We start from the raw sequence: 23,088 nt of genomic DNA on the forward strand, positions 1-23,088 counted from the left end.
AACAACGTGAGCAAATTGCAGTAATCAATATAACTGACAATGATCAGCTTCCACATTTTTGTCATTTTTTTTTCTTGACAGTTTTGATAATTGAGACAGAGGAGAAGAGAAAAACATAAAACCCAGTCAACATTATTCCTTGAGATAATACACCTCTTGGGGTCTGTGGTCGTTCAAAAGTGTAACTTTTAATAGTTTCCATCATTCTACATTACAAAAAGGGCTCTCCTCAGGGTCACACAGCAAGACGTGGTAAAGACAACATTGCAGTTCCACCTTTTAGCCACTAGTGGGTGCCACATTGACCACAATATACAAATATGCACACATAAAAATAGTGGGACTTACTGAGGCCATCTCCTTCTGGGTCCCAGTCATAATCCAAGGCCCTGATATGGTCCTCATCATCAACGTAGTCTGAGTACTGCTCTGAAGAAAGGTTATATCTGCGGATACGGACACTATCGGGTAAAAGCATCACTGGCGGATTTCCTGTAACCAGGAGAGAAGGATGGAGAGAAATACAGAGATAAATTAGAACTTATGTCATTAGCAGTGTTGTACAGTTGTTTACTGGACTCTGGCCAGTGATTTAAATGAGTGTTATTGTGTTGCTTTACTCGTTTGCATGTTCTTCTCATGTCTGCATGGGTTTCCTCCAGGTGCTCTGGTTTCCTGCTACGCTACAAAAATATGCAGGTTAGCTAGACAGGCAACACTAAACTGGCATTAGTATGTGTGTGTATGTGTGCTCACCCTGTTATGGACCAGTACCCTGTCCAGAGATTATTTCTGCCTTGCGCCCTTATGCTTGCTGGGTAGACTACAGCCCCTTGCGACCCTACTCAGGGTTAAGTTGGAGTTGAAAATGGAATGGTGTGGTATTGGTATTGTTGCTATCAAACAGGATTCTGTCAGAGATTTCAGCACTTTAAACTGTCCTGCCTCGTTTTTTTTTTTCCCTGATCCTCACTATGGAGAATACCAGCTGTAGCTGTATCAGGCATGAGACCTGCTACAGATAGGGAACACATCCAAAAAAAATGATCGGGACATCTTTCCCATCTATTCAGGACATCTTTGAGAAAGACTGCATCTGCAGGGCTACAAGCATTGCCTGCCATCTGGTAGAAGGCATTGGAGCATCTTGCTGGGCAATATCTTCTATCCACAGGATTTTCAACACCAAACTGTCCACTCTGCACTGACGTGTGTCCTTTGTATTACTATCTCTAATTTCACTTTGTGTAGTTTGTACTCAGAACCCAAATGATGCATTGTCACCTGGTGCAACACTTGATGATGTCAAGAACATGCCGCTGTAAAATAAATATAAAAAAGCTTCTGTTTTTAATTAGACTCCTAGGCTAATTAAGTGAATTGTTATTTCCCAGATTCTGTGTTTTGGCAACAATAAAGAAATTAGAAAGCTAAGTTTGGTAAAATATATAATTTATAGCTCTCTATTATAAAAAGAAATCCTGGAATGCAAAAGCAAGGCAACGATACGTGATTTTCTCGGAAGTTCTCGAAAGACATTTAAAAGACCCACAAGACAAAAAAGACTTGCCACGGAGCGCCTCGCGGGGACGGTAAACATGAGATCTGGTGCCAAGAGACGGTCCCAGGACATGAGATTCTTGCAAGACACCCCCTACTTACAACAGATATCATATAAGAGCACATCCATCAAAAAACAGTCAGTTGTGTAAAAGCACATAGTGCACACACATCCTGTGCTCTCAACACATATAAAGCGTATAAGGACAATACAGAGAATCGACACCCAAAGGTGTTGGAGAGAAAAAAAAGCAGATAAGAGATTATGAAAGCAGTGTAATTCGAAAGGCTCAAACAAACAATGGCACGATACACATGCAGAGAAAGGTACAGAAAACGTAGATTTACACAATAATAGACCATACGCTATGAGAATCTGTGGTCCTGAAACAGTTAAAGCAACGACAAGTTGAATTTCAAAGAATACACAATTCGGCCAGGTGTATATTTATGATCACGGAGAAGCGATGCAAATTTTAACATGTAAAAGGAAAGGTAATGTATATATTCCGGGAGTAACAGTACACACCAAAGGAGATCGTGATATGCCATTCGTGTTAAAATTTTTATTGACAATCAATAAATCACAGGGACAAACATTAGAAAAAGTTGGATTATTTATTAGAGAAACAGAAACAATAGTCACACACAGACAGTTATACGTTGCGTTGTCACAATGTGTCTCCAAAAAATATTGTTTTTAATGAAGCTTTAAAGTAAAAGTACAAATAATGAAATTGAAACAATTCCAAAGAAAAAAAATTAAAATTGTATATCCGATTAACCAAACACAGGGGTTGGCGAGCGAAGTGAGCAGGGGGCGAAGGCCCCTAGTATCTATATTTATAAACGTTAATGTGTGTATGTATGTATGTTCCAGTCATCGATTCGGAACAGCTGGACTGATTTTCATGAAACTTGGTATATGTTTCTCATTGGTTGACTAAAAAAACTGTAGGGTGAAATCAACCCTAACCCACCCCTTCTGGGTAGGGTGGGTGGTGCTCTTACGGTCTTGTATGCATGTTATCATCCAGTTGACACTCGGAACGACCAACAGAGGGCGAACTGAAGGTGACTGCTAGCATTTTTTATGTTTGAGCTCCACCGCTTTTCAAATTAAATACAGTTGGCCGGTTCCGACTGCCAACTGGATGATAGCATGCATACAAGACCACAAAACATGCATATTAGTGTCTTCATTGTTTGTTAATTTATTTTTATTTTTAAAGTTCTTGATGTTTGAGCACCACCGCGCCCCTGTTGCTTTTTAAATTAAACAGAATTTCATCAACTGGATGATAACAAATATACAAGACCATAAGACAAGCACATTAGTGAGTCTTTATTGTTTGTTAATTAAATAGAGTCGGCCGGTTCTGAGCGTCAACTGGATGATATACACATACACACACACACACACACATATATATATATATATATATATAAACTGCTGAAAAAAATTAAAGGAACACTTTGAAAACACATCAGATCTCAATGGGAAAAAGAAATCCTCCTGGATATCTATACTGATATAGACTGGGTAATGTGTTAGGAACGAAAGGATGCCACATCGTTTGATGGAAATGAAAATGATCAACCTACAGAGCCCTGAATTCAAAGACGCCCCAAAAATCAGAGTGAAAAATTATGTGGCAGGCTAGTCCATTTTGCCAAAATTTAATTGCAGCAACTCAAAATTGTATGCAGCACTTTGTATGGCCCCTGTGTTCTTGTATACATGCCTGACAACATCGGTGCATGCTTCTAATGAGATGACAGATGGTGTTGTGGGGGATCTCCTTCCAGATCTGGACCAGGGCATCACTGAGCTCCTGGACAGTCTGAGGTGCAACCTGGTGGCATTGGATGGACCAAAACATAATGTCCCAGAGGTGTTCTATTGGATTTAGGTCAGGAAAGTGTGGTGGCCAGTCAATGGTATCAATTCCTTCATCCTCCAGGAACTGCCTGCATACTCTCACCACATGAGGCCAGGAATTGTCGTGCACCAGGAGCCACTGTACCAGCATAGGGTCTGACAATGGGTCCAAGGATTTCATCCTGATACCTAATGGCAGCCAAGGTGCCTTTGTCAAGCCTGTAGCGGTCTGTGTGACCCTTCATGGATATGCCTCCCCAGACAATCATTAACCCACCACCAAACTGCTCATGCTGAATGATGTTACAGGCAGCATAATGTTCTCCATGACTTCTCCAGACCCTTTCACTTCTGTCACGTGCTCAGGGTGAACCTGCTCTCATCTGTAAAAGCACAGGGCACCAGTGGTGCATCTGCCAATTCTGGTATTCTATGGCGAATGCCAATCGAGCTGCATGCTGCTGGGCAGTGAGCTCAGGGCCCATTAGAGGACATGGGGCCCTTGGGTCACCCTGATGAAGTCTTTCTGGTTGTTTGGTCAGAGACATTCACACCAGTGGCCTTCTGGAAGTCATTTTGTAGGGCTCTGGCAGTGCTCATCCTGTTCCTCCTTGCCCAAAGGAGCAGATACTGGTCCTGCTGATGGGTTATGGACCTTCTATGGCCCTCTCCAGCTCTCCTAGAGTAACTGCTTGTCTCCTAGAATCTCATCCATGCCCTTGAGACTGTGCAGGGAGACACAGCAAACCTTCTGGCAATGACACGTATTGATGTGCCATCCTGGAGAAGTTGGACTACCTGTGCAACCTCTGTAGGGTCCAGGTATCGCCTCATGCTACCAGTAGTGACACTGACTGTAGCCAAATGCAAAACTAGTGAAGAAACAGTCAGAAAAGATGAGGAGGGGAAAATGTCAGTGGCCTCCACCTGTTAAACCATTCCTGTTTTGGGGGTCATCTCATTGTTGCCCCTCTAGTGCACCTGTTGTTAATTTCATTAACACTACAGCAGCTGAAACTGATTAACAACCCCCTCTGCTACTTAACTGACCAGATTAATATCCCATAAGTTTCATTGACTTTATGCTATACTCTGATTAAAAAGTGTTCCTTTAATTCTTTTGAGCAGTATATATATCCTAAGTAGTTACATGGGAATAATGTCTTTTTTTCTCTTTAACAATATTTTCATCTTGATTTTCATTCTACTTTTCCTGGTGTTTCTTATTATGTAATTAATCCATTACTACTTAGCGGTTCTGACACTAATTTCTTTCACGATTCAGTGTTGTTTGCCTGGCTGTCTGCTCTGCTAAATTTGAACTGCCATTATTATTAAGATACAACAAAAGGAGCAAGCTGCACATAGAAAGGGTAAAATATAATGAAATCAACAAATGACAGTTAAGCTTTTAAGTCTATAGCAAGAGCAGAAATATTTCTAAATGTCTTATAAATGTAAAAGTCATGCTGCTGTGCCTTTGTGAATGTAGAATAAGAGAAGAGAAAAAAATACCATCTAGTTAAATAAGTGTTATCACTAAACAAAAACCTGGAACCAGAGTGGACCCCCAGGACTGACTTTGAGAAACCCTGCATTAGAACATTCTTTTGTGTCTCGACTCTTTTGCTTACCAGTGGCTGCGCATTCAATGCCATGTTGTTCACCTACGGATCGGAATCCCTCTGAACAGAAGCACTCATAACTGCCTTTGGAGTTCTTGCAGTCTTGAGGACATGTTCCGTAGATCTCACATTCATTGATATCTGGGAGAAGCGGAAGAAACAGAAATGTCAGAAAGGTATTGGGTGCAGGGCTTGGGTTCCATCACACAACCTTTTTCAGCATCATGACTTTTATTTCACATCATTTCAAGAAAGGCCTCCCGATTTAAGAAGCTGTGTGCGTTCAGCTCCACTCCTTCACAACGTGACCGGCAGAGATAGAAGTTCCTGGCCTATAGCGAGCTCGTTTGTGGGCAAGCGAAGCGAGCAAGGGGCAAAGCCCCCATATGTACATAAACTATCTATTATATGGCACCTTTCTTATCTATCTATCTGTCTAATTGAAAACATATTACTGTGCATTTGTCTGACAGTGCTTGCTGCAGATATTTTAAAAATAAATTGGACAGCAGCTGGTGGTAAAACCTCAGAGGCTGCATTCACAAGATTAGAGATATTTCTACCAAATAGGCCAGAATATCATGGTCATTTTAGCTTTGTACTGAGGTGCCTTCCCATACCCATTAATGGTGTAGGGTGGGGGCAATCAGTGTTTAAAGATGTAAAGATTTCTCCACCAGAGTAGTGGAATCTACAGCTAGGGCTATTTTTATGGGCGAGTAAAAGCGCTCTAGTAGTAGAGGGTAAGTTACTTCCATTAATGTGAGCAGAATCTCACGGTACACATGATTCCAGTTACATAAAGGAAGTTTGGAGTGATGCAATATTAAAGGAATGCTCCACCCCAAAATTATGTTTTTTTATATGTTACTTACTTAATGCAGTTTTTAGTGATCGCTGAGAAAAGTTTTTAATCTCATTTCCTCAAGCTGAACAAAAGAAAAAAATCTTATGATATAAAGGAGCCAAAAGGTGACCCCGTGCTGCACAAAGGCAAATAATGCAAAAAATATCCATAGGAAAAAAAACAAAATTCTCATGTTACTCAATCATATGCTCACAACGTGCAAAGTGCATACATTGTTTGCATAAAATATAATTAACTGTTACTTCCATAAAAAGCAGCACACATCATAGCCAGGAAAACATGTTCAAAATTTTGGGGTTTTGAATTGAAGACAGGACTCTCATACAGTGTATGGGGGAAGGACATAGGAGATCTAAGATTAGGGGGATTTTTAAGGATATAAAATTAATTTTTATTTACTGGTGAGGAAGGGGACTACAATTACCAATGAAGTAAAGTCAGTTCTGTTCATGACAAGAAGGAGCATAGTTGTCGTGCCTTAAAAGTGATGACACAAAATCTCATTGAAATAGAAATTGGGAGATGAAGCATAATCAGAAACTGAGAGAACATTTGTAACCAAGAATCACGTCAGCAATTCATCTCCACCACTTTGCATTGCCAGGGCTGGCTCACTAACCATCACAGGAGTTTCTGTCGGTTTCACTTGGGGAATATCCAGGCCGGCAAGAACATAAGAAGCCGCCCTCACTGAGGTTTGTACAGTTCTGCTCACAGATGTTCTCGTGACAAGAGCGTCCTGTGCCAAGATCTAAGGAGAGAAGAAAAGACTCCGGTCAGAATGAAGCAAGCACTGATGAGGATCTCATTAGCATTCTCACATCAAGCTTAACGGCAAGCATTTTTGAATATAAAAAGTCAGTTTAGGTGATTTTCGTTTTAAGGTTAACAAACTTTACAGGACATTTTCGATTCATTGCAGGTCGGTGTGATGATAGGGTTGGACAGCCATGTGACTTACTGCAGCCAAGTTCATCGGAGTGATCTCCACAGTCATCGTAGTTGTCGCACACGTACTGCAGAAGAACACAATGAGTGTTGGTGCACTTGAACTCCTCTGTAGTGCAGGGCCCCTGCGTTGGCGCTTTACCTGGGTAGACAATGTGAGATTCATTAGAGGTTAGGAAGACTTCATAGGTATTACTTTTTGGCACTGTGTTTTCTCCAAAATGGTGCAATATAAGGATATGCAGCATATATGCATGCAGTGTCTATAAAAAGTATCACCCCCTTGGAAACTCATTGAGACCTCTGCCCAGAGACTCAAGGCTGGAATTGCTGGGAAAGGTCACTCTGCTAGATACTGACTTGAAGGAGGCAAATATGTACAGTATGGGATCAGTGATTTTATGTATTACATAAGCTATGTAAGCTAGTACTGTAAAAAGACCGGGGTCCTAGAAACTATTGAAACTGTCAGAAAAAAAAAATTGAAATTGTGTCATTCAGGATTGACTTTAAAATACTGCTTATGGTTTATAAAGCCTTAAATAATCTCGCTCCATCTTATATATCGGAATGCCTGACACGTTATATTCCAAATCGTAACCTTAGATCTTCAAATGAGTGTCTCCTTATAATTCCAAAAGCTAAACTTAAAAAAGTGGTGAGGCGGCCTTCTGCTGTTATGCACCTAAAATCTGGAATAGCCTGCCGATAGGAATTCGCCAGGCAAATACAGTAGAGCTCTTTAAAACACTGCTGAAAACACATTACTTTAACATGGCCTTTTTATAACTTCACTTTAACTTAATACTGATACTCTGTATGTTCAATTCTTCATAATAACTATTCATGGTGGCTCTAAAATCCGTACTGACCCCTACTCTCTCTTCTGTTTCTTTTTCCGGTTTCTTTGTGGTGGCGGCCTGCGCCACCACCACCTACTCAAAGCATCATGATGCTCCAACAATGATGGACTGAAAGCCAGAAGTCTACGTGACCATCATCATCAGGTCCTTCCATGAAAATATGATGATTTATGTTAGGTAGAATGCCCAGAGGGGACTGGGCGGTCTCTTGGTCTGGAACCCCTACAGATTTTATTTTTTTCTCCAGCTTTTGGAGTTTTTTGTTTTTCTGTCCACCCTGGCCATCGGACCTTACTCTTATTCTATGTTAATTAATGTTGACTTATGTTTATTTTTTATTGTGTCTTCTATTTTTCTATTCATTTTGTAAAGCACTTTGAGCTACATTTTTTTTGTATGAATATGTGCTATATAAATAAATGTTGATTGATTGATTGATTGATTGATTGAAATGTAGAGATGTCAGGTAATTGAAAGGAACTTCTCTGGGCATCTCCCTCCTAGGAGGATGCACTTTGCAAGACATGCTTGCGTCATTTGTATATTAGCGTCTAAGCGACTTTGTCTCTCTTCTGAGGTTTTGTTTTGCCGATGCGCTCTCCTCATTTCTGTATTAGCTGCTAAGCAAGTGACTATTTCTTCGGAGGTTTAGTTTTGCTGACGTGCTCGTCTCGCTTATGTATCCTCTGAGGTGGAGCCCTTATCCCAAATCCACTTCTCACTTCCAGGCTGGACAGACAGACACACACACTTGCATGCATAGTCGTTTAAATATAGGATTCATTATTAATTTAAATCACTTGGCAGAAATCTGTTTTAACTTTCACACTGAAGAGCTTGTGTCCAGACACAACCAAACCACACAGTCACAGGTTCAAGGTGAGATGTTTTAATTTAAACAAAACTAGGGGGCTTCGCCCTCTGCTCGCTTCGCTCGGCAAACACTCCCACTGCTAAGCGCTACACACCATGTGAAGAGGGGGGCTCAACGCACTCCAAGGAGACGTGGCCACTCCTCCGAAACCTGCTTTTACACGGTGATACAATGGGAAACAAATTCCTTTTTTTTACCTCCTCTTTGCTCAATCAGCTGCTGGATTGCTGCTGCCGCTGCCGTGCCACATGATCTGTGATTTGCTTGCCTAATATTCCCCCCAAACTGCCAGCACTACGCGCCATTGTGAAAAGGGGGGCTGCACACCTAGGAGACGTGGTCGCTCCTCCGAAACCCTCTCTTAAATGGTGATACAATGGAATTCAAGTAACAGTTGTTTTTTTTATCTCCTCTTTGCTCGATCAGCTGCTGGATTGCTGCTGCTTCTGTGTGGCGTGATCTGCATTTCGTGTGGCGCTTCAAACATTTTAAAGTCACTGCCTTGTCTCTCTTCTCCCTCAGACATCCTCAAACACTATTCAATTTCTTTTCGCTGTTCCAATATTTCACTGAGTAATATTTTCCGTTTGTTTGCGCTAATGCGATCTTTACTCTATGGCTATGTGCTATTGCAAAGACAGGGGCTGAATGCACCCCAAGGAGATGCGGTCGCTCTTCTGAAATCCCTCTTAAACGTTGATACAATGGGAAACAAATAACAGTTGGTTTTTTTACCTCCTCTTTGCTCGATCAGCTGCTGGATTACTGCTGATCCCGTACTGCATGATCTGCATTTCGTGCGGCGTTTCAAACATTTTAAAGTCACTGCCTTGTCTCTCTTCTCCCCCAGACATCCTCAAACACTATTCCATCTCTTTCCGCTGTTCTGTTATTATTTAACCGAGTAATATTTTCCGTTTCTTTGCGCTAATGCAATCTTTACTCTCATTTTTGTGAGACTTTCGAATTTTCCTACTTCCATTATCTCTGACCTTCTCTGCATGTGTATCACGTGACTTGCTTCCAAAGGTTGTAAGTATGATTTGACGGGACATGAAAGTGTCTCTCTTCAAAAGATCTCGTCGCAGTCTCGTCCCAAGTTTTTTTTTTATAATAGAGAGATACCTTTTACAGGTTTTTATCACCTGGTACTGTAAGTCAGTCACAATTTAGTTTCTTTCCTTCTCCACCTCCACTCTCCCCCCAACTCTGACTGCTGGATAAGACAAAGCGGCTGCTATTCAACCTAAACCCTGGAGTACTTTCTGGGGCGACAGGATTGCCACCTCTTAGCATCGTTGTAACAGGGAAGCCTGTCACCCACCAGCTCCCCCTAGAGGGCACTTGTGAACCCCATATAGGGCTGCCAAGCAAATATAACTCCCATGCCGCCCTGCGAGTGTCCAAATGGGAGCCATACTAGGGGGACACTGCCACCTAGTGTACTGGGGGAAAAGGGACCACTAACTCATGCCCATCCATCCATATCTTTCCTTTATCATGGCATTCTGACTAGGTTAGCTACCATACACCCCAGCTGGTGTGCAAGTCAACCTGTGTCTTCTATGACAAGTCTTTGCAGAAAAAAACAAACTAAACCCACTGGGATTCGATGTTTAGTGGGTCCAATGCATAACAATAAAAAGTGAAAACTTCCCTGGGGGTTAATACTTCTTATAGACACTATAAATACACATTAATTAGCCACAACATCAAAACCACTGACAGGTGAAGGGAAGAATATTGATTATCTCATTACAATGGCACCTCTCAATAGGTGAGATATATTAAGCAGCAAGTGAACGGTCAGTTCTTGAAGGGGTTGTGTTGGAAGCAGAAAAAATTGGAAACCATAAGGATCTGAACAACTTTGACAAGGCACAAACTGTGATGGCTCACAGCTGGGTCATAGCAACTCCAAAACGGCAGTTCTCGTGGGGTGTTCCCAGCATGTAGTAGTTAGGAGCTACCAAAAATGGTCCAAGGAAGGACAACCAGTAAATTGAGGACAAGGTCTTGGGTGACCAAATATCATTAATGAGTGTGAGACTTGATCCCATCTCACAGAAGAGCTACTGTAGCATTAATTGCTGAGAAACTTAGTGATGGCCACTAGGAGAAAGGTGTCCAAACACACAGCGCATCACAACTTGCTGTGAAGACCATACTGATCCTTGCCAACCACCAAAAGCACCTACAATGGGCATGTGAGTATCAGAACTGGGCCTTGGAGTAATGTGGGTGGTCCCGACTACTGAATCACATTTTCTTTTAGCTTCTTCACGAGCTTTCCAGGGCCTGCTGCAGAGAAGCATCCCCAGAGGCTTATGCTGCCACCATCATGCTTCACGGTAGAGATTGGGTGTTTTTGATAATGTGTAGTGTAACATGGATTTTAATCTGATGGACAAAAAGCTCAATTTTGGTCTCACCAGACCAATAAGATCTTTCCTCCACCTGACTCCCATGTGCCATCAGTGCATTTTCTAACAGAGGCATTCTCTTGGCCAGACCCCCATAAAGCTGTGACAGTCTCTCCAGTCTCTTTCAGAGTTCCCAGAAGTCTCTTGGTGTGCTCCCTCACTTGTGTTCTTCTTGCTGCCAGTTATTGTGGATGGCTTGCTCTTTGTAGATCTACTGCTCAGTCATACTCTGTCCATTTCTTAAGCAATTGTGTTAACTGGACTCCAAGGAATAATCAGTGATTTGGAAATGTTGTTGTCCCTATCCCCTGAGTTGTGCTTTTCAGTCCCCTTTTCATGGAGTTGCTTGGAGTATTCCTTATTGTGTAGGTCAGGCCACCATGGTGCCCCACCACAAGTTGTCCCTTACATATTCAGGTGCATTTAGACTGCAATCAACTGAAATACCAGACAGGTGATCTCCATTGATCTAATTCTGTGATGACTGAAACCAATTGTTTGCACCAGTCAGGGGTGTCATTTTAAAGGGGGGTGAATACTTATACATTCTTTGATTTGGTGTTTGATATGTGCAATTAGTTTGGACCACTTTGCAGGGATCTGTTTTTAGTTTGACATTATAGAGTCTTTTTCTGTTGTTCAATGTCAAAAAAAGCGAAGTTAAATTGACTGTGAATCAATGTTGAATGAGAATGAAATACGAAAACCTCCAAGGTAGTGAATACATTTTGTAGACACTGTATGTACTATGATGGTTATCTGTTTTATCTATTAGAGCATTAGAACAATCTGGATGAGAACAGGAAATTCGGCCCAACAAAGCTCGGTAGTCCTATCCAATTTATTCTTCTAAGAAAACATCAAGTCATGCTTTGAACGTCCCTTCAATACTTGCCGAATGCAAGCCTTAATTACTATTCGTTGTAGGAGGTATACGGGATGGACAGGAATCCCACCAGGAAGTCAGGAAGATCCCTTACCCGGACGGGAGGCCCTGAGAATACAGAAAGGCATCCCTGCCAAGAGAAGAAAGGAGGTCACACTGGGACAAGGCTGCCCTAAGGGATAGATTGACATCCTAGCCAATTGAGGTTCCAGTACCCTCCATGGACGGGAGAAAAGGGAAGGACAGGGAAAGACTGTCTCTGTGGGATGTTTATCTGCACCCACTCCCCGGTGCTAGGTGGCAGCAGCCCTCCATATCGGTGCCCATTTGAGAACAAGCAGGGAATGCTGGAAGTTGTAGCGCAGCAGCACAACCCTGCTGGGGTCCGTGAGTGCGACAAAGGGGCACTGCAGGGAGCTTCACTCCCAAATTCATGCGACTTCCATATGGTCCTGGCACCTGAAGTGCTCCCAGGTCCTCAATAAGAGCACTCCCTTATCCAGGCAAGTCGGAGCTGGGAGGATGTAGGGCGACACTCGACTAGAGGAGGGCAGTGAGGTGGTGAGAGGAGGGAGAACGAAAACCTGTGCTTTTGTAACTTTGTGGAGATAGTGTGTAAAACATATCTTTATTTGAAGCCAGGATTCTTTGTGTGATTGTGTTTGGAGGTTTGGGGCCCGGTTCCATCACATAGTATTCAGTATATAGATATATATATTTTTAAGGTTATGACTCCATTACTTATTATTAAGCTGTTGGTAAGCATGAAACCCTCCATCTAATTCACATCTAAAGTTCATTCCACTTCATACCATTTCAATTCATAAAACAGTATAGTAAAAAAAATATACAGTGAGTAGTTTACATAAGAGCACAGTTTAACCTTTCTAACTAAAATAACTAAATAATTAATTGAAACACATTATCTGACAATACGTCTTTAAAAATAAAGACATGAGTTTGCAGATTTTTCTCAGGTTAGCCATTACACACAGCTGTACATTACATTTTCTCTACTGACTGCATATTGCATTCGACAGACCTGACAGACCCAGCAGCAACCATTGGGCACGCTAGGTCACTCATACTCACAATGCTCCTCTTTTTCATCACTGCCATCCCCACAGTCATCCACTCCATTGCATAACTCATGACTGTAGACGCAGCGGTTGTTACTGCAGCGGAAACGATATGGAGGATCACAAGGGACATCCACTGAAATTGAAAAAGGCAAGACACAGGCAGTGGGTTAAAGAGAAAAAATAACCTAAATCAACATGTCAACAAAATGCTGCTGTAAAGATGATGGCTTACAGCAGAGATGGAGCTCTTCATCTGAGCCGTCCCCACAGTCGTTATCCCCGTCACACTTCCAGTAGGGCTGAATACACACATGGTTTCTGCATTCAAACATGAATGGTGGACAGTAGGTCCCGTTAGGGTAACGAGTGGCTGAAAGGACAAAATGGACAACACTAAGTATTGCATTTGTTTAAAATAAGGCTTCTGTTTGATTAAAAATGGTAATCGCAGTTAATCGTCCAAATTAAAATTTTTAAGCAAAATGAACTGAATAATAATCAAAATATTACACATTTCCTTCAGCATATTAATATTGTCCTATAAGGCAGAAATAATATGAACCAGTTCTAATAATAACTTGCCTTTGTAAATGAAATTATTTCATTAACTTTATTGAAGTTATGTGTAATTGAATAAACTGAGAAACACTAATCAGTCAGCAGCTCAAAGTAAGTGTTTTTGTTTACTTCATTTTAAGCCACATCATGATAGATAGATAGATAGATAGATAGATAGATAGATAGATAGATAGATAAGGCACTATATGATACATAGATAGATAGATAGATAGATAGATAGATAGATAGATAGATAGATAGATAGATAGATAGATAGATAGATAGATAGATAGAAAGGCACTAAATGATAGATAGATAGATAGATAGATAGATAGATAGATAGATAGAATGTAAAGCAAATTAGTCTAGCATTTTGGTTGGTTCTGTCAATAATTCTGTCTTTAAAATTATATGAAGTTGAAAAATAAGGCATTATTGATTTTGTGTCTATTGTCACACACATGCAAATGACAGGTAGTTTAAGGGCTCAAGTGATGGTAATGTCCACCAATCCAGGGGTTTACGTTGTGCGATGACGTTTTCTCTTTTCCTCCCTCTACAGACCAGAAAACTGACAACTCTCTACCTCCAAAGTCTCTTCCAGTGTCCATCCAACTGGATCCTCCTCTTTCTGCCCGGCTGTCATATCTAAAAGATTGTAGGTTTGGACCTCCAGAGCTCCACTCCATTGAGAAGGTTGTCACTTTATATTGTACGTCAGTGATAACATCTAATTATATACTATGGTTAAGATTAGGGTTGGCGGAGGGTTATCTGATGCAATTAAAGTATACCAAGTGAAAAAAACCTGCAATCCAATTCGTTGTCCTTACGGAGCTACTGAATCATAGAACTGCGGATGTCTGCAGGTGGACCCATCTCGCTATGTGGCTAGAAGAACCACGATCTGGGGATATTTTGTTGTCTCTGTGTCTGGGAGCACCTGCATTTTCATGAAAGGTTCAAGAAGTAAACGGGGATGACCGATTTGGCTCTCCAACATTTTCTTGTCTGGGACTTGCACTTCATTACTCACCAACAACACATTAAAACTAAACAGATGCTTTATCTATAGGTTTCTGTTAGTGGATTTGCAACTCCTTCCTGATTGGCTATGCGATTGAGCCTCACAAATGAGTGGTTTACTGTCCAATACATTTGCTTTTTGTCTTTCACCCTGTGGTGTTCTGATAGTCACTGGCTTCCTGTGACCCTAAACTGGGCCAATTATATTTACCCCTCAACAAATTTATGATTAAATCCATGTCTCCAACTTTTCTTCAGTTCTTTTCATTTGATTGCATACTACGCATGTGCTTAACCTCCTCTTTACTAGTTCATCAGATGACCAGAGCACCCAAGGGAACAATGTTACAGCACCAGCAGGCAATGTCTTTGGGAAAAAAGGCAACACTTCTGCAAAATAATGCAGTAATAGTAATATTTTTTTTTTCTGTAGCAGCAGAAATAGACTTCTATACTATCACAGTAACATATCTGTCTTTTTGCTTTTTCTTTGAAGTAACGCTAGTAATTTTCCTTCAATATATATAATTTAAATTTATATTACACATTACATAAGAGTGGGGAGTCACTTCAACCATCACCAATGTGCAGCATCCACCTGGACGATGCGACAGCAGCCATTTTTGTGCCAGTACACTCACCACACAATAGGTGGTAAAGAGGGTGAGAGAAACAGCCAATTAGGGGGCCAGAATGACTAGGCTGTGGTGGGCAAGTTAGCCAGGACTTCAGGATACACCTTCCTTTTTACGAAGGATGCCCAGGATCTTTTATGACCACAGAGAGTCAGGAGCTCAGTTTTATGTCTCATCCAAATGATGGCACCATTTTTACATAATGGCACCCCCTGCTGACCTCTCCAACGCCACTTCCAGCAGCAAACCAAGCTCTTTCTGGGTGGTGAAATTGGCCAGATTTGGTCAAATATTGCATTAAGTTACTCATTACTTTAAAAAGTAATCTGACTACATAATGTACATAACTTTCAACGCGTTACCCCCGACACTGCAAAGGATGGTAGTGGCTGGTGATGCTAAATATTTTCTAGCTAACTGAGCCAGGGCTGGGTATTTGTCCTCCTGTAGTGTCCACCACTGTAATGGTCCAAGTCAGTGTCAGGGTCACGGCAGACCTCTGTAACATGCAGGTCCGCAGTGGCTGCAACGCATTCTTATCAGCTGCAAAGGCGGGAGGTGACTCTTTACTGTCCACCAATATTTCCAAATGACCCAAAGGTTTGATGATCACTGAAAAAATGCAAAGATTACATTTTTTTTTTCTTTTTATACTTACGGCATGTCTGTTCATCTGAAAAATCACGACAGTCTGCATTCCCATCACATTTGAACCTTTCTGAAACACAGTGGCCGCTGGTGCACTGAAAGTAGCCTGGATGGCAAGTCCGCAGCTCTGTATGAGAGAAAATTTGTTAAACATTAAGAGATGGCACACTATCTGCAAGCTTTTTTTTTGGGAGACAGGGGTAGCAAAATGTACCCTCAACTGGATCAGTAATACAAAGTCTGAAAATTCAATGGGTCAGTTCCCACAAAAGTAGAGTACAAACAAGAAGCCCCTTCACACAGGATCGCTGTTTTTAAATGGAAGATCCCCCCTCATTTATTGGTCAAGAGTCCTGTTTTCAATTTTACAGGGTGCCCCAGGGTGAAGAGGCTTTGATTTATTTAACAGTATTTTAGCTAAAAACATCTTGTGGGCATACAGCTGGGTGACTTGACATATGGATTATTGGACACAAGTAATGTGAGATTTTTTTATGAATATTTTTGATACGGTTTGCTTGATCACTACTGTGTCCCCTTCTATCAGAAACATTGGTATGTTTTTTTTCTATTTGAAAACATGACATTACAGATTTTTGTTAGGCAGCAGTACAAACCACATGGGGTAAGTAACATATTAAAAATAGGATTTTTGGTGGAATATTCCTTTTCCAAAAATGAGATAATGGTTCTTTACATCTTTACAGAAAATACTGTAAGAAAGGGGTCTCCAATCTTTTTTCCCTGAGAGCTACTTTTACAGAATAAAAATGGCCGAGAGCTGCTAATGTTTTCTAATATTTATTCTCATATCTTATTTCAACCCAAACAAACTGAATAAGCTTGTTTTGCCTGAACATTTACAAAATGTTGGTGTCCACAACTCGCATTAAAACATCACAAAAAAATATTGAGTTCACCTGCAAGTGCGTTTTGTATGTCTGTATGCATTTTCTAGTGTATCTCACACTATTGAATTAAATCATGAATGCTGTTAAAACAAAACAATGCAATTCCAAACACACAGATATTCCTTATTCATTTGTCATTTTGTCACATGTCACTGTGTCACTTTATTCACAGGTCCAGTTTCATGTGTGATGTGTTTTTTAGTTCATCAGATGACTGGCACTGCATGGAGTCAACAAGAGAGGCAGGCGTCTGGTGGAGTGGCGCCACTGAGGTTCACTCTTACGGAGTCATTTAAATGTTCGTCTGTCAGTCGTGTTCTGAACTTTGATTTCATGACATTCATGTCAGACTCACAGAGGTATGGAGACCCAAACAAAGCAGACATTTTCAGAGCTGCTTGGTGAAAAGTCTTATAGTTCTCTGGCTCTACTAAGCTCCAGAAACGCTGAGAATGCTGTTGAGACTTTAACTGCACATTGTTTTGAAGGTTTACTAATATATAATATATAAAATCCAATGTCTGTCTGTCTGTATGTCTGTCTGCTTTAAATGAGAGATGTACTTAATGGATTAAGATCTTTTTTTTTCTATAATTTGCTTGAACACTTCGGTTGATTTTGCGACTTCTCTCATTTTGCTATGTATCATAGTTCGTTTGCGGTACTGATTTATTCGCGCGAATTCAAGAAACACGCATCGGGCCGAGTGGTTAATTGCTCTCCATTGTTCCTTAACTCCGCTTAGCTACCGAACGAGAAAACAATTGAATTCAACTTTGTTTGATATTTAAAATAAAGTGTTACTTAGGTCTTGATGAGTTTGAGTCCGGATATTCTCTTAAGTGTATGCCACATTGAAAAGATAGATTGCAATTCAGATTGTGGACCATGATATGATTTTTTGGAAAGATTGCCCACCCCTAATTTGACTAATCAAGTTTTCAAATTTATGTAGGATTCATTAACCCCTTGGTAAGCTACTTGGAAAGAGGTGGCAAGCTACTGGTAGCTCGCGAGCGATGTGTTAGAGAGCCATGCTGTAAGATAATTCATATGCTGCACACTTGTTCTTTGACAAAGGCCTTGCAGTCATGGTGGTTAATGATATACAAGGTTCAAAAGTCACTCTCGCCTTTACATAAGCATGTCATGTAACCCAAAGGCACAGCAGCCATCAGATTAGACATGTCACGAAGCCTTACTGCCCTTCACTCTAAAGTAAAGTCATTTGCTATAAAGGATGTTTTGCTATGAAGGGAGTTATTGACGAATTTTATTGTTGCTTGTATATTTCTACACATTCGGTACTGTAGATTTCTTAAAAAAAGAGATTATATTTTTTTACAACAGACCCTTACCACAATCTCGCTCATCTGAATTGTCTTCACAGTCATTATCATGGTCACACACCCAGCGACCGGGAATGCAGTGAAGATTGTCACACCGGTATTCACTCTCCGTACATTCTCGGGGAACTGAAAAGCAGGAAAAGCCGCAAAGTTAACCATCTGTAGCTTGTACCCATGTTTCAAGACACCCACATTCATTCACTCATTCTTTTATTCATTCAATCATTATCTGAAACCAGGTAGACCTGAGACTGGGATGAGGGTTTGCCTTTCACCACATCAATGACCCAAACCATTCAGCCAAGGCAATGCTGGAGTACAGTGCCCTCCATAGTGTTTGGGACTTCACATTTCTCCTTGATTTTCCTCTCTACTCCACAGTTTAAAATAATAAATCAAACAATTCAGACATTGTGATTTTTTTTTACACGGCCCCCTCATTTAATGGCACCATAATGTTTGGGACACAGCAATGGCAGGACAGTTAAAGGCATCATATTTAGGACATGCAGTGACTGCTTGAAGTGTGTGATTCATAGACATCAGCAGGTGCTTGAGGGTCTTCTCTGGTGTTGATCTGCCAAGCCTCTAATGCAGCAACTGCTTGTTTTGAGGGGCTTGTCCCTTTATCTTTTCTCTTCAGCATAAGAAAGGCCTAGTCAATGTGATTCAAATCAGGTGACTGCCTTGGCCATTCATGAATTTTCCATTTTTTAGCTTTGACAAATTGCCATGTTGCCTTAGCATTATGTTTGGATCATTATCTTGGCGTAAGATGACGCACTGGCCAATAAGTTTGGAGGCCTTTACTGAACTCAAGCAGATGAGATGTTTCTCTGCAGTGAAGAGAAGTGTGCCAGGACCTGTGGCAACCTTACATGCCAAAGCTATAACTCCCCCAGCATCATGTTTAACAGATGAGGTGGTCAGCTTTGGATCTTGGGCAGTTCCTTTTCATCTCCACACTATGCTCTCGCCATCACTCTGATCAGGTTCATCTTTGTCTCGTCTCTCCATAAGACCTTTATCCAGAATTCTGGAGGCTCTTTTAAGTCCCTTTTCACAAACTGTAATCTGGCAGTCCTGTTTTTGTGGCTCACTAGTGGTCTGCATCTTGCAGTGTGGCCTCTATATTTCTTTTAATGAAGTCTTTTGCTGATAGTTGTCTCTAACACGTCCGCATTGACCCCCTGAGGACTGTGTATGATCTGTCAGACAGGCATTTGGAGCCTTTTTCTTTACCATAGTAAGGATTCTTTGGTCATCAGCAGTGGAGGTCTTTCTTGGCCTACCAGTCCCTTTGTGATTATTGAGCTCACCAGTGTGTTCTTTCTTCTTCATGATATTCCAGACAGTTGATTTTAGTCATCCTAAGGTTTTACTGATGTCTCTAATGGTTTCATTCTTGTTTTTCAGCCTCATAATGGCTTCTTTGACTTTCTTTGGTACAGCTCTTGCCCTTATGTTGAACAATGGCAACTACAGACTAAAGATGAGGTATCTTATGAAGCCAGAAAACCCAAATTAGGAATCACATACTCCTGTAATGATAAACATTATGGCGCCCTAAAAATGGGGGGACTGTATAGAAAAAGTGTTTCTACAGGGTGTGACCAAAATGTATGCAAAGCCCCTTAAATGAAAATCTGCAGTGTGCACTTTAATCACAATGTCTGAATTGTTTGATTTGTCATTTTAACTGTGGAGCAGAGAGGGAAATCAAGGAAAAATGTGTCTTTGTCCCAGATAATTATGGTGGGCTCTGTAGTTTCAGCTCAGCCAAAGCCCAGACTAAAATCCTAAAGAACATCTGTGGAGAGACTCGAAGATGGCAGACTACAGACACTTCCTATCTAATCTAACAGAGCTTGAGAGGATCTGCCAAGAAGAATGGGATAATCCAGTGGTGCCAAGCTTGTAGAGACTTACCAAGTAGATTAAAAGCTGGAACTGCAAGGCAAAGGGACTTGAAGATAGATAGATAGATAGATAGATAGATAGATAGATAGATAGATAGATAGATAGATAGATAGATAGATAGATAGATAGATAGATAGATAGATAGATAGATAGATATACTTTATTAATCCCCAAGGGGAAATTCACATACTCCAGCAGCAGCATACTGATAAAAACAATATTAAAGAGTGATAACAATGAATGTAAAACAGACAGTAACATTGTATAGTGTTAACGTTTAACGGGTGGAATTGAAGAGTCGCATAGTGTGGGGGAGGAACGATCTTCTCAGTCTGTCAGTGGAGCAGGACGGTGACAAAAGTCTGTTGCTGGAGCTGCTCCTCTGTGTGGTGTTATGGGTCCACAGCACGTTGATCCATTCAAAAAAAGCCATTCATTTTAAATAAATGTTCGCGGCTTAGCGAGGGGACGTTGGGCCATAGTGGGCCGCGGGACGATCCGTAGGGTGGGCGTTTCTCACCTAGTGCACAGGTGAGGAACTGCCCACATTCGTGATTGTCCTGTGGCTAATGCTGCAGCTGCTGTGGCCCTCGTCATTTTAAAAGAAGCGCAAGTCAGTTTTGGGGGAGGATGAAAAAAAGAACAAGATCAGGAAAAGGAAAGAAAGGAAAAGAAGACGGAGGTTGTAGGGAGCGAGTGAGGAAGCAGGCGGTGCAGGAGAGACAGACACGCGGTGCGTGGTGTGGTGAGCGCGCGATCGAGCGCTCGAGGGCAGCTGTGAGGAAGCTGGGTGTTAGGCTGACACCCAGGCGTTTGAGTTGATGTTGCTCCCGCTGAGTGACCATGTAGCGGGAGTGCCCAGAGGAAAGCGACGAGCTGCAGAGGGCTGCGGAAAGGCAGAGGAAGTTGGGAGGCTTGGTGGTGGAGTCCCCAATGTGTGCGTCCTGGCCATTGGTGGAAACTAAGTCTCGGGGACTGGGATGAGTGCCAGACCGAAGCCAGGGATCGGGAGGTCTCCAGTCTCGCGTGTGTGTAAGAGGAGGGCAGCTGCAGAGAACGTCTTGCCTGCTGCTAAGCCCTAACAGGATAAGCAGGTGAGACGCTACCAGAAAAGCACTGGCCTTGTTGTTTTAAGAACTGCTTCCTAAAGAACATTTTAAACCTCTCGTTTTAAAGGATTGTTTTTTCTATTGTTTTAACTTCCACGTTGGTTTTTTTGGATTATTTATTTAATGAAGAACTTTGAGAACTGCACTTTATGAACACTGTTTTGTGTTTGACTGTCTTTTAATAAAAGCACTTTGCACTTTCAACTATCCCCTTGCTTAGATGTTATTGCCTCCGCTAACTAGCTCACTCGGTTTCATTATCGACGGTGTTGGGTTCAAGGGTTCCCAAAATCAGATGGGAGTGTGGAGCCAGAACCCACATCGTCACATTCTGTCTGGAGATGATCCTGTTCAGTGGATGCAATGGATTCTCCATGATTGACAGGAGCCTGCTCAGCACCCGTCGCTCTGCCACAGATGTCAAACTGTACAGCTCCGTGCCTACAATAGAGTCTGCCTTCCTCACCAGTTTGTCCAGGCGTGAGACGTCCCTCTTCTTTATGCTGCCTCCCCAACACACCTCCGTGTAAAAGGGGGCACTCGCCACAACCGTCTGATAGAACATCTGCAGCATTTTATTGCAGATGTTGAAGGACGCCAGCCATCTAAGGAAGTATAGTCGGCTCTGTCCTTTCTTGCACAGAGCATCAGTATTGGCAGTCCAGTCCAATTTATCATCCAGCTGCACTTCCAGGTATTTATAGGTCTGCACCCTCTGATAGTCATGGGGTCCGTGAAGGGCCTGGGTGTCCTAAAATCCACCACCAGCTCCTTGGTTTTGCTGGTTTAGTAGGTGATTTGAGTCGCACCATTTAATGAATAAAGTCCATGATTAGGATTCTAAATACTTAGATGAATGCAAGAATTCAGTTTTTTATTTTTAATAAATTTGCAAACTTTCTGAAAACATGTTATCACTTTGTCTTTATGAGTTACTGCGTGTAGAGTGATGGACAAAAATAGCAAATGTTTCCAATTAAAATTAAATCTACAATACAATAAAATGTGTTGAAAGTGAAGGAGTATGGGTTCATGTCCCACTACTGATGTTTTGTGACTGTGAACAAGTCACATGATCTGTCTGTGCTCCAGCTGGAAAACCATAAGATATATAACCGAATGTATCAAAAATGTTCTAAGTCGCCTTGGATGTTGGTGTCCGTCAAATAAGTAAAATAAGTAAACATTCACTGTAAGAAGGACCTGATGTGATAAATGAAAACCCTAACAAGCCATAAATTTAAACAAGATCTGTCATTGGCAAGGACTGGTTTCTGATTAAACAATTGGGTTAGAACAGAAACCTGCAGCCACTACGGCCATCCCTGACTTTGCGAAACACTGCACTAATGTAAAGACCTAAAACTGGTATGGTTGAATTCATCATTTCAATTATTATTTATTTATTTTTATCAAGGCGCTGCTGACTGAATTCTAGGCCATTAGCTACAGCCCTCTCCTACTTCAAGGGTCCCATTCTGTTACACTAGATAGCCTACCACAGCTGCGTTCATCTGAGCCATCACCACAATCGTTGTCGCCATCACATTTCCACCTCAGGGGAATGCAGCGGTGGTTGTCACAACGAAAATCTCCCACAGGATCGCATGTCAGCTCCTCTGCAAAGAAAAAAAAAAAGGTCATCCTGAAATAAAACCACTCACCATATCTGGGAGCACAAAGATAAGGGCAGCATTTTTTTTTTTTCGCACTGCATAACTCAGGAAATCCATTGTACATTTATTACTTACTCAAGCAACAGACACCCTACATTTTGCAAGGAGGACTCTGCTTAATCTCTAACCCAGATATCTGCAGCAATCCCTGGCATCCAGCTAGGCCATAATCTAAGAGATAATGTCATTTTAATGTGGAAAAGTGTGCTAATAACGGATGGGGAGCTGATACGCCACGGGAGTGG

The 23,088-nt window shown here is 41.5% G+C and overlaps 1 protein-coding gene across 1 annotated transcript in view; it reads right to left on the reverse strand.

The window, feature by feature from the left end:
- lrp2a (low density lipoprotein receptor-related protein 2a) overlaps positions 1-23,088 on the reverse strand; it is a 248,832-nt gene that overhangs the window by 44,762 nt on the left and 180,982 nt on the right. Inside the window, 9 exon segments of the mRNA XM_039757567.1 lie at positions 349-492; positions 5,077-5,208; positions 6,555-6,686; positions 6,897-7,025; positions 13,022-13,144; positions 13,244-13,381; positions 15,889-16,005; positions 18,148-18,264; positions 22,667-22,786. Of these exon segments, the coding sequence (XP_039613501.1) occupies positions 349-492; positions 5,077-5,208; positions 6,555-6,686; positions 6,897-7,025; positions 13,022-13,144; positions 13,244-13,381; positions 15,889-16,005; positions 18,148-18,264; positions 22,667-22,786 (1,152 nt within the window).

Source organism: Polypterus senegalus, chromosome 6 (genome assembly GCF_016835505.1).
Source record: "Polypterus senegalus isolate Bchr_013 chromosome 6, ASM1683550v1, whole genome shotgun sequence".
Classification (NCBI taxonomy): Eukaryota; Metazoa; Chordata; class Cladistia; order Polypteriformes; family Polypteridae; genus Polypterus; species Polypterus senegalus.